The sequence below is a fragment of the Microcaecilia unicolor genome, chromosome 2, assembly GCF_901765095.1.
Source record: "Microcaecilia unicolor chromosome 2, aMicUni1.1, whole genome shotgun sequence".
Lineage (NCBI taxonomy): Eukaryota > Metazoa > Chordata > Amphibia > Gymnophiona > Siphonopidae > Microcaecilia > Microcaecilia unicolor.
The window spans coordinates 603,926,534-603,943,366 of record NC_044032.1 but is presented as its reverse complement, the minus strand read 5'-3'; the positions used below and the strand labels follow the sequence as shown (position 1 = coordinate 603,943,366).

Sequence of the window (16,833 nt, the reverse complement as noted above, 5' to 3'; positions counted from 1 at the left end):
ATTTTCATCGTTGGATATAATAACTTGTTTCTCATTGGGGAGAGGGGGGAGGAGTTATTCAGTCAGGGGCATTGTTTCTGCAGAAAAAAAAAACCAAACAATTATAGTACTAACTGAGCTTTTCAGTTTTCTCAAGTAACAAAATGTAAACAACCATGATCTTATCTGAGAAGTGTGTAGTATACATGGAGCAAAGCCACTGTTGTAGTGTTAGAACATTTCTTTGCTACGTGATTTCCTTATTATTCCAAACTTGTTAGCCAAGTAGTGAAATTTGGCTCAAATGCTTATCTTGATATGTGACATGGGGTTTACCTGATAGAGAGGAAATTGTATATGCTTCATAGGTACCTCCCCCCTTTAACCAGGTAGAAAATGTTCTTTTGATCATCATCCCTGTATCTGTTATAGCTGTTTGACTTACTGGAATGAGGCATGATGAGCTTCTGAAAACAGTTTGACGTCCATGTTGTCCCCTTGCATGTTGGAAGCAAATTAGCCAGATTCCTTAGCGGTATGAACCACTTTTCTTGCTGCTTTCTCTCTTCTTGCATCCAGGTCTCTCAGCCAGGGCAACACGAACGCAGCAGTGCTAGATGTCGCACAGACGGGGGGCCACAAAAAGCGGGTGCGTCGCAGCTCCTTCCTTAATGCCAAGAAATTGTACGAAGATGCCCAGATGGCACGGAAAGTAAAGCAGTACTTGTCGAATTTGGATCTAGAAATGGATGAGGAGAACCTGCAGACTCTTTCACTACAGTGTGAACCCGCAACCAATACACGTAAGCCGACAGTTTTTAAATTAAATCTGTGAGAGCTGGCATATTTTACAGGAGTAAGAGGATTCTGTGCTGAAAATATGGCAGCAGTATTTTGCCCTGAGTCTTCAGTATGAGAGAGACTGTGAGTCTCATGTTCCCTTTTTAGTGGATTTGAACAGTATTAGGAATTGAAGCACACAACTCTGTGCCTAGGGGAAGGGGGCACCACGCAATTAATAATCGTTTTTCCCTAATGAGAATCCTTCATACCACACCCTTTATAGATTCTGCTCTTCAAGAGGCCGCATGTTTGAAAGTTGAAAGGAGGCATTTTAGAGGAAATATATTGCCCCTAGTTTTTCACTGAAGTGTATTAGATTAGTGAAAAACCTTTTAAAAGACTGACTCAGTAATATTAAAATTACACATTTCTAAAAAGAGCCTGACTTCATATATCTTTATTGTACTGTCTTATAACTCATGTAAAACATTGCCTTGGAGCTAATGTTAACAAACATTCTTTACTTTTGTCCTTCTTTATTGGCAAGCCAGCATCATCAAAAGCAAACCTGTGCACAAACGGGCAACTTAACAAAACTGTTTGTCACTTAAAACAAAAGAGCAGCATAAAATGTGTTTGAGCTGTATATTACCATTGACATATGGAGTGGATAAACGGTGTTATGCATCTTTAGCCTATAACATCAGTTATAAGGGCCTATCCAGTGGCTCCTGGGCAGTTTTGTGGAAATGGTTTTTACTAGTTCAGGTATTCCACTTCTCAGGCCTGCTGAGGCTGTGGGGGTATTTTGGAAGCAGCTCCTGGGGTTGAGCAGGAAGGGAGTGAGTGAGCTACAGTCATGCAGTGAGGACACCCTACGGCTATATTTTAGGGCCCATGACTGCAAGATTCTGGAAGGAGCCCTAGTGCATGGGCCAAGCCTAGGACTGTCGATGCAATGACTGGATTAAAGTAAATTGGGAAATCATGTAAAGAAGGGGGAAAATCCCCAGGCAAGCAGGCCTGGTTTGCTGGAAGCTTAAACAAGGAGCAAAATGAAGTTGCTAGATCTAGAAATTAGTAGTAGTAGATTGGGGGGGGGGGGGGGGGGAGGAACTGTTACAGCTCCTCCCCTCCCCCCCCCAAAAAAAATCAAGATTGGAATGCTTTGTTGTTTTCTTGCTCTTCTCCCCCCCCCCCCCCCCCCCCCCCACTTCCCAATTATCTCTGTTGCACATATGTGTCCATCTCTGGGAAAAAGTGACTAAAGTCTCCAGAGAAAAAAAAAGTGAGGTTTTAATGAGTTCTGTTCAAGCAAACAATACAACAGTTGAAACCCCATCCTTTTATGTGGAAAAAAAATAAAAAAGTTACAGAAGTTGAAGCACGTAACTTTCAGACTGCCTATGACATGAAAAATCAGCCCTTCTCAACATTTTGGATTTTCTACTTTAATCACCTTTTCCCAGAGACAGAGATGGTCACATATGTAGCTTGTTGTAAAATTGCAACCAGTGTAAAAGTACTCGCATTGACACGATGCCATGTATTTTACAGCAAGCATGTATAGTGAGAGGCACAGATGTTTGCATGTGCTCTCAAGTAGACGCAAGTGTCCGCATATGCAGTGTAGGCACAATTTCTGATCTTGTTGGTAGTATTTTATGAAAGCCTATGAGTGCCTATGTTGATACCTATTTGACTTTATAAAATAGCCCCTAAGTTGGTGACTGCATTCTTAAACTAGGCACACCCTTATAAAATTACCCTTGGAGTGTCTAGTATTCTGTAATTTCTCTTTGTCTTGTTGAAATAGGTGCTTACCATATTTGGTCCGTAGTGCCCAGCGAAGAGAAGCACATGAAGTGGCACAGTTATGATTAGTCACTTCTCAAAGATCTGTCTAGATTATAGATATGAGAGCCTTGCAAATGGAAGGCTACTTTGAAGAATTTTGCTTTAATTTCTAGGAGGGTTTTCTTTGAAGGTATAAACAGGTAGTCTCCACATAGGCACAGTTATTTTCAGCTAAGTGCTGCTGAAAATGACTGCCAACATACATGGGCAGCTAGTATCCATAGAAAGTGAACTGATAAATGGGTAGCATGACAGAGACAATATTTAAAATATAACCTATTATTTCTGAATTTGAGTGATTAAGCACATCCCTTATCCATTCGTTGACATGCCACTTCCATACTGGAAAATGCCGTTGACATATATGGGTACATCATGTACTAAGGTATCTCAGGACATGCAGTAGTGGGAAAGATTGGCAAGCTGAGAGAGTGGGGGGTTTTGTGCTGTATTTGGATTAGTTTTCACAGGTCCTTGAACTCTTACTTTCTTCATCATGATACACAGTACCTAAAAACCCAGGAGACAAAAAGTGTGGGAAATCTGAGACCTCTCCAGGGACTCCAAGAGCAGGAACTCAACAAAAAGCCCAGCAGCAGCAGCAACCGAAAGTCAACCAAGCACTGCAAGTCCCTGCCGTCTCTCTCTATCCGTCTCGGAAAAAAGTGCCAGTCAAGGATCTCCCCCCATTTGGTAGGTCAACAAATGGATTTTTTTGTTCTCTGGGCAGTTTTGAAATTCTGTGGGGCTGAAATCTCGTTGAAAAGGCAATACCCTGCAGGAGCCATCTGTGCAATAATTATGACAGTAGCCACAAACTTTACACCTGTTGTTCAGCAGGGACAAAGTCTGTGGATGAAATTACCCATGGTGATTTGCAAATCTCCAGGTTTGGTCAGCTGTCTTTACGCTCCCAGAAACCCTCAACTTGTAACTGTGGGTAAAAATACCCACATTTTTGAAAAGCTCAGGTACATTTTCTTGTAGATGATGAGAGTAAATTTTAGTGTATCTTTTTACCACAGGCAGTTTAATGCCAGCTTTCATAGAAGTGTGACTTGTTTTAACAGTTGAAAAAAAAATTATATATTCAAATATACCTTTTCTCAGCTTCAGGTAACTTAAACAATACAGACTGTATTTGTGAAAGAACAGAACAGAAACCCATGATGGTCCAAACTGTCTAATAACTTGGCTTCCACAGATTTAGGTTGGTGGCTGCCAAGTTCCAGGTTCTTACTTCAGTACTCCATCACTACCATGGAAAGCACTTACCCTACCTGGAACCTTGATAGGAAAGGTTTGCCTCTTTTTGCAGGTGAGCCACAAAACGGTGAACATGACTAGTAGTAAAGGAAGCTTAAGCAGTGGTCAGTCAACAACTAGGATTTAGCACAAAAAAAAAAAATACCAACTCATACATTTGGCAGCGATTTTATAAAGCTTGTTCTGCATGTCGAGCCTGTTTTACAAACAGAAAAGTTATTTTATAAAATTGTGTGGCTGCACCTGCACATAAAAAATGTGTCCACAGAAAATGTGCACCTACTTTAATGCGATCTGTGCATAGGCATTCCTAGTGGCTTAGTTTTGGCAAAACAGAGGTATAGTTGCAATGTACCCATGTATTTTATAAAATAAGGTATACTTGCATAAAGGGCTAGATTCTATATATGGCAGTTGAAAAATCTGCAGGGGAAAAAAACGCCTAAGAATATTCTCTAAAGTACTCTTAAATTTTCCACACGGTATATAGAATACACTGAGCACATCTCCACATGACCAAATTTGGTTGCATCCATTTAGGCCATGTTTCATTTGGCGTAAATCCAGACTCCTAACTTAGGCGCAGACCAGGTGTATTCTATAATAATGCACACAGATTTTAGAAACATCCACGCCCAGCCCATGGCCACGCCCCCTTTCCAACTATTCAACTTACAATTTAAGCACACCTCGTTACAGAATATACTTAGCAAGTTGTGCACTTAGATCTTAATGCCAATTAGTACTGATAATTGCTGGTTAATATCCAGTTGACAGCACTGATTAGCTAGTTAACCAATTAAGTTACATTCAGTTTTATAGAATACACTTCGATTTCCACACGGAAATCTCTGCACGATATATGGAATCTCGGGGTAAGTATATGCAGGTGCAAATTTAGGCACCAGCATTTGTGCGCTGTTGGATCTAAATCTGGGAGCCAATTTTAAGAAGACATAAAGGTGCCTATATGTTGATTCTATAAAGTAACATAGACATCCTTTTGGACTTAACATAGGTGTCGTTTTATACAATTACCCCTTGTTAAAATATTCAGGTTACAGTATATGATAGTGGGAAGGTGCCGATATGCACCACAAAGAAATGATTTTAACACTCTCACCCAGATAAACCCTTTCATATGCCTTGGGTTACCAGTCGAATCAAAGCATCTTATTCTTGAAGAAAGTTCCAAATGTTGAATGCATTCTTATGCAACAGACAGCGGAAATATCCAGCATGAGTTTTAAAATATCACCTAACCTTTCATCCCATAAGAGAGTAAAGTTTACAAGCCGCTTCGGCATGTAGAACAGCATTCTGTTTGCTCAAGGAGGCACCTTTAAAATTGTCCAGGGGTATGCAGACATAAGATAAGTGCTTGGAAATATTGTGCTTTTTTCATATGTGATTAATATGGATAGACGTTCATGGGGTTGGAGTAGGGGCAGGACTGGCACTTGTGTGTATTTAGGTGCTGATTCATACCGGTACAAATTTATACCTGCCTTGAAGCATGTGTAACTTTGTGTGAGAGCATTCAGAGAGGTTATCTTATAAAGACGCATCAGCTCCCTGTTATAAAATTGCACCAACAGGTTCAAAGCTCGCAGTAAGCGGTAATTATATAACCGTTATTTCTCCGAGGACAAGCAGGCTGCTTGTTCTCACTGATAGGGTGACGTCCACGGCAGCCCCTCCAATCGGAAACTTCACTAGCAAAGTCCTTTGCTAGTCCTCGCGCGCACCGCGCATGCGCGGCCGTCTTCCCGCCCGAAACCGGCTCGAGCCGGCCAGTCTTCTTTTGTCCGCACTCGGTACGGTCGTATTTTCGCCGTGTCGAGCCCCGGAAAGTCGACCTCGCGCGTCCAAATTGTTTTGAGCGTGTTTTTTTCTTCGGAAAAGCTTTTGCTTAAGTCGGGAAGTGCTCCGGAAACCTTCCACCGGGTTTCGTGTCAATCCTCCCCGTACTTCCAGCTTTTTGCCCCGGTAAGTTTCCTTTCGTCGTCGGGGTAGGCCTCTTTTCGGCCTCGGTCGAGATTTTCTCCCTCTAAAGTTTTGGTGCTCTTTTTCCGTCATTTCGGATTTTGATTTAGCCGGCGTGATTTTTCCGCCCATGACATCGAAGCCTTCCAGCGGCTTCAAGAAGTGCACCCAGTGCGCCCGGGTTATCTCGCTCACTGATCGACACTCGTCGTGTCTTCAGTGTCTGGGGGCCGAGCACCGCCCTCAGAACTGCAGTCTGTTTTCCCTGCTTCAGAGGCGGACTCAGGTAGCGAGACTAGCCCAGTGGAACGTGTTGTTCTCGGGCTCTTCGTCGGCATCGGCACCGGGATCTTCGAGTGCATCGACGTCGTCAGCGTCCAGACCATCTTCCTCGGCCGCCCCTGCATCGAGTGCATCGAGGCATCGGGCCTCTGCATCGGCGCCGAGACATCGGATAGCTGCATCGACGTCGGTGGTACCGGGACCTCGTCTGCTGATGTCGTCGGACGGTGGTGCATCGTCAGGAGTGCAGGTGAGGGCTGTCCATTCCCCTGCTGGTGGCGGTGAGCCTTCGGGTGGGTCTCCTCCTACCCTGAGGGCTCCTGCGGTACAGCCCCCCCGAGACCGACCTCCTTCGGCCTCGGCCCCGAGGAAGCGACGGATGGATTCTACGTCCTCCTTGTCGGTGCCGGGGAGCTCCGGCGACATGCTTCGGAAGAAATCGAAGAAGCATCGACACCGGTCTCCTCCCCGTGTCGGCACCGAGAGCTCTGGGTCGCCGAGGGATTCGGCACCCAGCAGGCATCGGCACCGAGAGGACCGCTCACCCTCTGTTCAAGAGGTGTCGATGCGCTCCACTCTGGACAGCCCGGAACAGCCTCCTCGCCCGGAACAGGTTCTGACGTCGACGCCTGCATCGACCTCTCAGCCTTTTTCTGCAGCCACTCTGATGAACGAGAGCCTCCGGGCCATTCTCCCAGAGATTCTGGGAGAGCTGTTGCGCCCTACCCCTTCGGTACCGGCGGTGCTTGCGCCTCCGGTACCGTCGAGCGTGGCGCCGGCTGGCCCATCGCCCAGGTTGAGGTCCCCGACGTCGGTACCGCGTGCGGTGCCGACCGCGGCCACCTCCCAGGAGGGCTCCCCGACTACGTCGGCGGAGGGAGCTTCGCCGATGCGGGCCAGGGAGTCTACCTCTCGACGCCCCCATCGTGGACGTGGTTCCACGGAGTCGAGCAGGGCGAGGTTGCAGACACAGGTCCGTGAACTTGTGTCTGACACCGAGGGTGAGGCCTCGTGGGAGGAAGAGGAAGATCCCAGATATTTCTCTGACGAGGAGTCTGAGGGTCTTCCGTCTGATCCCACTCCCTCTCCTGAGAGACAGCTTTCTCCTCCCGAGAGTCTGTCTTTTGCCTCCTTTGTCCGGGAGATGTCTACGGCCATCCCCTTCCCGGTGGTTGTGGAGGACGAGCCCAGGGCTGAAATGTTTGAGCTCCTGGACTATCCTTCTCCACCTAAGGAAGCGTCCACTGTTCCCTTGCACCATGTCCTGAAAAAGACATTGCTTGCGAACTGGACCAAGCCATTAACTAATCCCCACATTCCCAAGAAGATCGAGTCCCAGTACCGGATCCATGGGGACCCAGAGCTGATGCGCACTCAGTTGCCTCATGACTCTGGAGTTGTGGATTTGGCCCTAAAGAAGGCTAAGAGTTCTAGGGAACATGCTTCGGCGCCCCCGGGCAAGGACGCTAGAACCTTAGACTCCTTTGGGAGGAAGGCCTACCATTCCTCTATGCTCGTGTCCAAGATCCAGTCTTACCAGCTCTACACGAGCATCCACATGCGGAACAATGTGCGGCAGTTGGCGGGCTTGGTTGATGCTCTTCCCCCTGAGCAAGCCAAGCCTTTTCAGGAGGTGGTCAGGCAGCTGAAGGCGTGCAGAAAATTCCTGGCCAGAGGAGTTTGACACTTTTGATGTTGCGTCCAGGGCCGCTGCTCAAGGTGTGGTGATGCGCAGGCTCTCATGGCTGCGTGCCGCCGACCTGGAGAATAGAATCCAGCAGCGGATTGCGGACTCGCCTTGCCGTGCGGACAATATTTTTGGTGAAAAAGTCGAACAGGTGGTAGAGTCTCTCCACCAGCGGGACACCGCATTCGACAAATTCGCCCGCCGGCAGCCTTCAGCTTCTACCTCTACAGGTAGACGATTTTTCGGGGGAAGGAAGACTGTTCCCTACTCTTCTGGCAAGCGTAGGTACAATCCTCCTTCCCGACAGCCTGCGGCCCAGGCTAAGCCCCAGCGCGCTCGCTCTCGTCAGCAGCGTGCGACTCAGCAAGGCCCCGCGGCTCCCCAGCAAAAGCAAGGGGCGAGCTTTTGACTGGCTCCAGCAGAGCATAGCCGACATCCAAGTGTCCGTGCCGGGCGACCTGCCAGTCGGAGGGAGGTTGAAAGCTTTTCACCAAAGGTGGCCTCTCATAACCTCCGATCAGTGGGTTCTGCAAATAGTCCGGCAGGGGTACACCCTCAATTTGACCTCAACACCTCCAAATTGTCCACCGGGAGCTCAGTCTTACAGCTTCCAGCACAAGAAGGTACTTGCAGAGGAACTCTCCACCCTTCTCAGCGCCAATGCGGTCGAGCCCGTGCCATCCGGGCAAGAAGGGCTGGGATTCTATTCCAGGTACTTCCTTGTGGAAAAGAAAACGGGGGATGCGTCCCATCCTAGACCTAAGGGCCCTGAACAGGTATCTCGAAAAAGAAAAGTTCAGGATGCTTTCCCTGGGCACCCTTCTCCCCATGATTCAGCAAAACGATTGGCTATGCTCTCTGGACTTAAAGGATGCCTACACACACGTCCCGATACTGCCAGCTCACAGACAGTATCTGCGATTTCAGTTGGGCACACGCCACTTCCAGTACTGTGTGCTACCCTTTGGGCTCGCCTCTGCGCCCAGGGTGTTCACAAAGTGCCTGGCTGTGGTAGCAGCGGCACTTCGCAGGCTGGGGGTGCATGTGTTCCCATATCTCGACGATTGGCTGGTGAAGAACACATCCGAGGCAGGAGCCCTGCAGTCCATGCAGATGACTATTCGCCTACTGGAGCTACTGGGGTTTGTGATAAATTATCCAAAGTCCCACCTTCTTCCAGTGCAGAGACTCGAATTCATAGGAGCTCTGCTGGATTCTCGGACGGCTCGCGCCTATCTCCCAGAGACGAGAGCCAACAACTTGTTGTCCCTCGTCTCGCGGGTGCGAGCGTCCCAGCAGATCACAGCTCGGCAGATGTTGAGATTGCTGGGCCACATGGCCTCCACAGTCCACGTGACTCCCATGGCCCGCCTTCACATGAGATCTGCTCAATGGACCCTAGCCTCCCAGTGGTATCAGGCCGCTGGGGGTCTGGAGGACGTGATCCACCTGTCCACGAGTTTTCTCGAATCCCTGTATTGGTGGACCATTTGCTCCAATTTGACTCTGGGACGTCCCTTCCAAATTCCTCAGCCACGGAAAGTGCTGACTACGGATGCGTCCCTCCTGGGATGGGGAGCTCATGTCGATGGGCTTCACACCCAAGGAAGCTGGTCCCTCCAGGAACGCGATCTGCAGATCAATCTCCTGGAGTTACGAGCGATCTGGAACGCTCTGAAGGCTTTCAGAGATCGGCTGTCCCACAAATTATCCAAATTCAGACAGACAACCAGGTTGCCATGTATTATGTCAACAAGCAGGGGGGCACCGGATCTCGCCCCCTATGTCAGGAAGCCGTCAGCATGTGGCTCTGGGCTCGCCGTCACGGCATGGTGCTCCAAGCCACATATCTGGCAGGCGTAAACAACAGTCTGGCCGACAGGTTGAGCAGGATTATGCAACCTCACGAGTGGTCGCTCAACTCCCGAGTGGTGCGCCAGATCTTCCAAGCGTGGGGCACCCCCTTGGTGGATCTCTTCGCATCTCGAGTGAACCACAAAGTCCCTCAGTTCTGTTCCAGACTTCAGGCCCACGGCAGACTGGCCTCGGATGCATTCCTCCTGGATTGGGGGGAGGGCCTGCTGTATGCTTATCCTCCCATCCCTCTGGTGGGGAAGACTTTGTTGAAACTCAAGCAAGACCGAGGCACCATGATTCTGATTGCTCCTTTTTGGCCGCGTCAGATCTGGTTTCCTCTTCTTCTGGAGTTATCCTCCAAAGAACCGTGGAGATTGGAGTGTTTTCCGACCCTCATCACGCAGGACGAAGGGGCTCTTCTGCATCCCAACCTCCAGTCTCTGGCTCTCACGGCCTGGATGTTGAGGGCGTAGACTTTGCCTCTTTGGGTCTGTCAGAGGGTGTCTCCCGCATCTTGCTTGCTTCCAGGAAAGACTCCACTAAGAGAAGTTACTTCTTTCATTGGAGGAGGTTTGCCGTCTGGTGTGACAGCAAGGCCCTAGATCCTCGCTCTTGTCCTACACAGACCCTGCTTGAATACCTTCTGCACTTGTCTGAGTCTGGTCTTAAGACCAACTCCGTAAGGGTTCACCTTAGTGCATACCATTACCATGTGGAAGGTAAGCCGATCTCAGGACAGCCTTTAGTTGTTCGCTTCATGAGAGGTTTGCTTTTGTCAAAGCCCCCTGTCAAACCTCCTACAGTGTCATGGGATCTCAATGTCGTTCTCACCCAGCTGATGAAACCTCCTTTTGAGCCACTGAATTCCTGCCATCCGAAGTACTTGACCTGGAAGGTCATTTTCTTGGTGGCAGTTACTTCGGCTCGTAGAGTCAGTGAGCTTCAGGCCCTGGTAGCCCAGGCTCCTTACACCAAATTTCATCACAACAGAGTAGTCCTCCGCACTCACCCTAAGTTTCTGCCAAAGGTCGTGTCGGAGTTCCATCTGAACCAGTCAATTGTCTTGCCAACATTCTTTCCCCGTCCTCATTCCTGCCCTGCTGAACGTCAGTTGCACACATTGGACTGCAAGAGAGCATTGGCCTTCTACCTGGAGCGGACACAGCCCCACAGACAGTCCGCCCAATTGTTTGTTTCTTTTGATCCCAATAGGAGGGGAGTGGCTGTAGGGAAACGCACCATATCCAATTGGCTAGCAGATTGCATTTCCTTCACTTACGCCCAGGCGGGGCTGGCTCTTGAGGGTCATGTCACGGCTCATAATATTAGAGCCATGGCTGCGTCGGTAGCCCACTTGAAGTCAGCCTCCATTGAAGAAATTTGCAAAGCTGCGACGTGGTCATCTGTCCACACATTCACATCTCATTACTGCCTGCAGCAGGATACCCGACGCGACAGTCGGTTCGGGCAGTCAGTTCTTCAGAACCTGTTTGGGCTTTAGGATCCAACTCCACCCCCCGAGGGCCCTGTTTGTTCTGTTCCAGGCTACACTCTCAGTTAGTTGGTAAATTTTTTAGGTCAATCTCAGTTATGTCCTCGCCGTTGCGAGGCCCAATTGACCATGGTTGTTGTTTTGAGTGAGCCTGGGGGCTAGGGATACCCCATCAGTGAGAACAAGCAGCCTGCTTGTCCTCGGAGAAAGCGAATGCTACATACCTGTAGAAGGTATTCTCCGAGGACAGCAGGCTGATTGTTCTCACAAACCCGCCCGCCTCCCCTTTGGAGTTGTGTCTTCCCTTGAAGTGTATTGTCTTGCTACATACTGGACTGGCCGGCTCGAGCCGGTTTCGGGCGGGAAGACGGCCGCGCATGCGCGGTGCGCGCGGGCGCGCGAGGACTAGCAAAGGACTTTGCTAGTGAAGTTTCCGATTGGAGGGGCTGCCGTGGACGTCACCCTATCAGTGAGAACAATCAGCCTGCTGTCCTCGGAGAATACCTTCTACAGGTATGTAGCATTCGCTTTATGGAGAAAGACAATTTGGGGCCTATTTTACAAAAGTACCTAGGAGTCTTTTAAAAAATACCAGGGGCAAGCCATCTAAAATCAGAGCTAGACTGAAGCCATGGGCATTGTAAATCAGGACTCTTCTGTGCTTTGCCCATGCTGTGCCCCAGAGGACACTTAACATGTAGTTTGCATAAAAGTTTACATTTTCTTGTAACTACATGTGCTTTTATATGTGTAACCCATAAGTCATTATTAAGATGGACTTGGGAAAATCTACTGTTTATTTTTAGGATAAGAAGTATAAAATATGTTTTACTGTTTTGGGATCTTGCCATGTACTTGTGACCTGGGTTAGCCACTTTTGGAATCTGGATACTGAGCTTGATGGACTTTTGGTCTGTCCCAGTATGGCAATGCTTATTTAACCCCTGGTGTAATTATATAGAACCATTTTATGAGCTTTAAAAGGCCTATCACATATAAAACAGATGCTCAAGCAACCAATTTTAATACATTAAATTCTATTTTCAAGACAGATGTGTGGCATCATTTCTGAATACAAAATAGGCAAATAGGCCTTCAAAAACATACCAGATTGAAAGAAAATGTATTCAGCTGACATACCCATTCAGAATGATTTTCTCCAGTATCCTCTTCTTAGTTTGTGTGGTTTCTTTTTTCTAAACCTTAAAATGAAGCCTTTCTATTACAAATTCTTTTCATAAACTGGTATGCCACAAACAGAAGAGAGATCTAGATATGGTCATATTTGATGATTGCAGAGTAACCACACAGACATAATAGAGCAGAAGGAAAATAAGAGGGGATCATATTGACCAATTAATGCTGCTTAAGTCATGGTCAATGCTAAGCAAATCAGAAACCTTAGTATAGCATGAATTGACTATAAGAGAGTCTTTGATATCATCCTACATTCACAGATAATAAATTGAAATGTACAAAATAAACCCTGGATTGATCATGTACATCATCACGTTCACCATGAAAATGTGGCAAACACTCCATTCGAAGTAGGACAGATTGTCATTGCTAACATCAAGTTCTAGCTAGGACTATTTCAGGAAGACTTGCTATCGCCACTTTTATTTTGTTTGGCACTTAACCTACTGAGTATTATTAACTCTGGCTTCAGTTTTAATCTCAACCTTAATGATGATTCAGAGGTTACATCACACTTACTGTTTGCAGATGTTCATTTGAATTTGCTATACCACATTTCATTGCATAATGCCAAAGCGGTTTACAACTGGATGTGTTAAAGCTCTCTAATTGTAGTGACTAATAATGAGTAGAACAACTCTGTGTAGTGAAATGCCTCTCAGATAGCATTAAGATATTTGGCTTGGATAAATGTGCTAAGGCAATCTTCCATAGAGGAAAGTTGAGCAAAACTTAACATCCCTCTGATTGGTGAGTGTGAGATAAAGGAACTTGAATTGATGGTATAGAAAACTATCTAGAAATGGAGGCGCAATGTTTAAGCATAAATCTTTGCAAGAAGAGATCAGTATAGAATATTATGATGGACTATAATTCATATATGGAGGAGTGGTTAGGGTGGTGGACTTTGGTCCTAGGGAACTGAGGAACTGAGTTCAATTCCCACTTCAGGCACAGGCAGCTCCTTGTGACTCTGGGCAAGTTATTTAACCCTCCATTGCCCCAGGTACAAATAAGTACCTGTATACAATATGTAAGCCGCATTGAGCCTGCCATGAGTGGGAAAGCGCTGGGTACAAATGTAACAAAAATAAATATTGAAAAGTTCATTAACGTCAAAATACAAGTCAGTAATCAGCTGCCCATACTTGTCTACAAATTTTGAATTGTAGCTTGGCCTCTTAAAGATCTTGAGAAACTGGATGTATTAACAAGAAAACACCTCCATGCCCACAAAGTAATTTTATAAGAATCGGTGTATGCTAAGACTTATATATTCCTGAAGCTAAAGGAGAAATGGCCCTCATAGAAAGAGATTATATACAGAGAACTTCTATCATAGGCTTTTAGGTCTATCCAGTGGCATACCTAGGTTGGCTGTCACACGGGGCATGTCACCGCTACTCCCTCCCCCAGGCGCATCAACCTCCTCCCCCCTCTCAGTGCATCAACCATCTTCCCCTCCGACGAAGCGCATCAGCCTCACCACCTTGTGGTGCACAGAGCAGTCACGTAGCTATCAGCTCTGCCAGTCCCCTGCCCCGGAACAGGAAGTAACGTCAGGGGAGGGGGCAGGGAACCGGCAGAGCCAACAGCCTTGCGACTGCTCCATGCACCCCCTTGCTGCCTGCACCCGGGGCGGATCCGCCCTTGGTACGTTAGAGGGCCTATCCATCAGCTTTACCTGATCCATATTTGCAAAAAGTATTGAAGTGTTTAAAGAAACATCCATAACCTGTCTCCTTCATTAAACCTGCACAACCATTCTGAGTAGAAGGCATGAGTGAGAATCCACTAGTGGACACAGGGAAGGAAACAAAATTTGCAAAACAGCATATAAGGAATAACAAATGGTAAATGCATAAATACAGTGGGAAATACAGTGTGTTACACCAGGAACCTTACATTGATCAAATCTAGACACATGGATGGTTATGGAGAGGTGAACTGAAGCCAAAGGATGAGTGATTTATAATTGCAGCCTAGTACAGCAGAATACGGATGAAATGGTTCACACAGCAAGCACAGAAAAAAACTGAGAAAAACATCTGTAGATTCTGAAAGAAAGAGCTGGAAATGGTTGCTCATCTCTTTGCTGGCTGCGAAGTTCTGATGGCAGAAGGTTTCTATACAGAAACGCACAATAAGTTAGTGTATCTCATCCATTGGAAACTTTGTGAACATTACAATATTGCTGTACTAAAAAAGCACTGGGATCATGACCCGAAAGGGCCTTTTTACTAAAGCTTAGTGCATGCTAATTCCGTTAGTATGTGCTAATTCCTAAGAAGCCCATTTTATACCTATGGACTTCTTAGCATTTAGTGCATACTAACAGAATTAGCATGCGCTAAACTTTAGTAAAAGGGCCCCTAAGAGTATTATGGAGAACAAAGAGGCTATGACCCCTTGGGGCATTCCAGTTCCAACCAATAAAAAGTTCTGTGCAAGAAAATTGGATATCTTGGTAAATGAGAAAAATCCAAAAGCAGCACTTATAAAATAGGTGTCCATGCCAAGTGATTATTTTATGAATCATGTGAGGGGAGAAGTACCTCATGTGCAAAGAAATGCAGTTGGAGACCAAGAGCAGAGATAGGAAAGCAGAGGGAAACTACAGGCCGGAAAGCCTCACGTCAGTGGTAGGTAAAATAATGGCGTCGCTGCTGACGGAAGCTATAGTTAGCTTTCTAGAAGCCAACGGATTACAGGATCCGAGGCAACATGGTTTTACCAAAGGAAAATCCCGCTAAATGAATCTGATTGATTGATTTTGACTGGGTGACCAAAGAACTGGATAAAGGACATGCACTAGATGTAGTCTACTTGGATTTCAGCAAAGCCTTTGATAACGGTCCCTCACAGAAGACTCATGTATAAGCTGAGAGGACTGAACTTGGGACCCAAAGTGGTGAACTGGATTGGAAACTGGTTGACTGACAGGCAGGAGAGGTTGGTGGTAAATGTAATCCCCTCAGAGTTAAAAAAAGATGAGTAGTGGAGTGCCTCAGGGGTCGGTGCGGGGACCAGTTCTGTTTAATACATTTGTGAGAGACATTGCTGAAGAGTTAGAAAGATAGCTGATAGAAACCTTGAGAAGAGATATCCAAAAATTAAAAGAATGGTCAAAAGTCTGGCAGTTAAAATTTAATTATATACAACAAAACCTCAGTAATTTGTCTCTTATCCAAAAACAAATTAAGTGAAATGAAAATGTGTTCAGTGCTAACATTCTTACCATTACATCCCCAGGGGAACATTTGTAGAATCTGAGGAACCATCATTGCACACTTAGGCGTTCCTACTTAACAAATGATAGTATGTACATACTCATCTGACCCCCTTTTGTTTATAGAAGGCATTTAAGTGTGTTCATATAGCTTTAAATAAAATGCCATGCCTAAATGTTGTTAAATCTGCATACAAAACAAACTTAACCAGTTACATATGGCATTGCCTACACATTTAGATGTTCCTTAATGTCAGGAGATGGTATATGCATAGTCTACTACTTGATACAACATAATGATAACAAAAGTATTCCTGAGCAGGAAGGTAACACCTGATGACGTACAGAGATTAAACTGATATCAAACACAATACAATATAATATACCACAAGTAAATATTGTGCTCAGTTTCCTTAAGGGGCTAACCTTATATGTTGTACTTTGTAATCATTTCTATCAAATATCACACAATGACCCCATGTTAAGTTGTTACCATACTGATGCTTATACTTGTTCCACCTTCCCCTGTGGGTGTTCCATATCCCATGACTCTGTGAACAAACCCCCACTAGACTCCAATGTTGCCAACTCCTTTACTCGCACACCAGGTCACATCCCCTTGAATCTGGCCGAGTTTCGCTATGCTTTATCAAAAGGGAACTTTAAACAGCCCAGAATACTGCAGCCAGACTCATATTCGGAAAAACAAAATACGAAAGTGCAAAACCCCTAAGAGAAAAATTACACTGGCTACCTCTCAGAGAATGCATCACGTTCAAGGTCTGCACTCTAGTTCATAAAATCATTCACGGAGACGCCCCGGCCTATATGTCAGACCTTATCGACCTGCCACCCAGGAATGCTAAAAGATCAGCGCGCACATTCCTTAACCTTCACTTCCCCAACTGTAGAGGACTAAAATACAAACTAACACATGCGTCCAGCTTTTCCTACATGAGCATGCAGTTGTGGAATGCACTGCTACTTAACTTAAAAACAATTTACGAACGAATTAACTTTCGTAAATCCCTGAAGACATATCTCTTCAACAAGGCATACCACAATGATCAATAACTGAAACTGTAACACATCACCACTCCACCTTATATTCTGTATGTTCTCTTACTATATCTGCTTGCCTAATTCAATTATGTCATCCATGTAACACCAATTATATCTTTTACTCTGGAATGGCGAGTGCTATGATGGAACATTGTA

The 16,833-nt window shown here is 46.1% G+C and overlaps 1 protein-coding gene across 7 annotated transcripts in view; it reads left to right on the top strand.

Annotated features, from left to right (window-relative positions):
* The window catches only part of RAPGEF2 (Rap guanine nucleotide exchange factor 2), a 638,462-nt gene that overhangs the window by 577,721 nt on the left and 43,908 nt on the right, over positions 1-16,833 (top strand). For all 7 annotated transcript variants that reach the window (XM_030191594.1, XM_030191592.1, XM_030191595.1 and 4 more), the window contains 2 exons: positions 559-782; positions 3,127-3,312. In XM_030191594.1, coding sequence (XP_030047454.1) covers positions 559-782; positions 3,127-3,312 — 410 coding nt within the window. The remainder of the gene's footprint in view (positions 1-558; positions 783-3,126; positions 3,313-16,833) is intronic.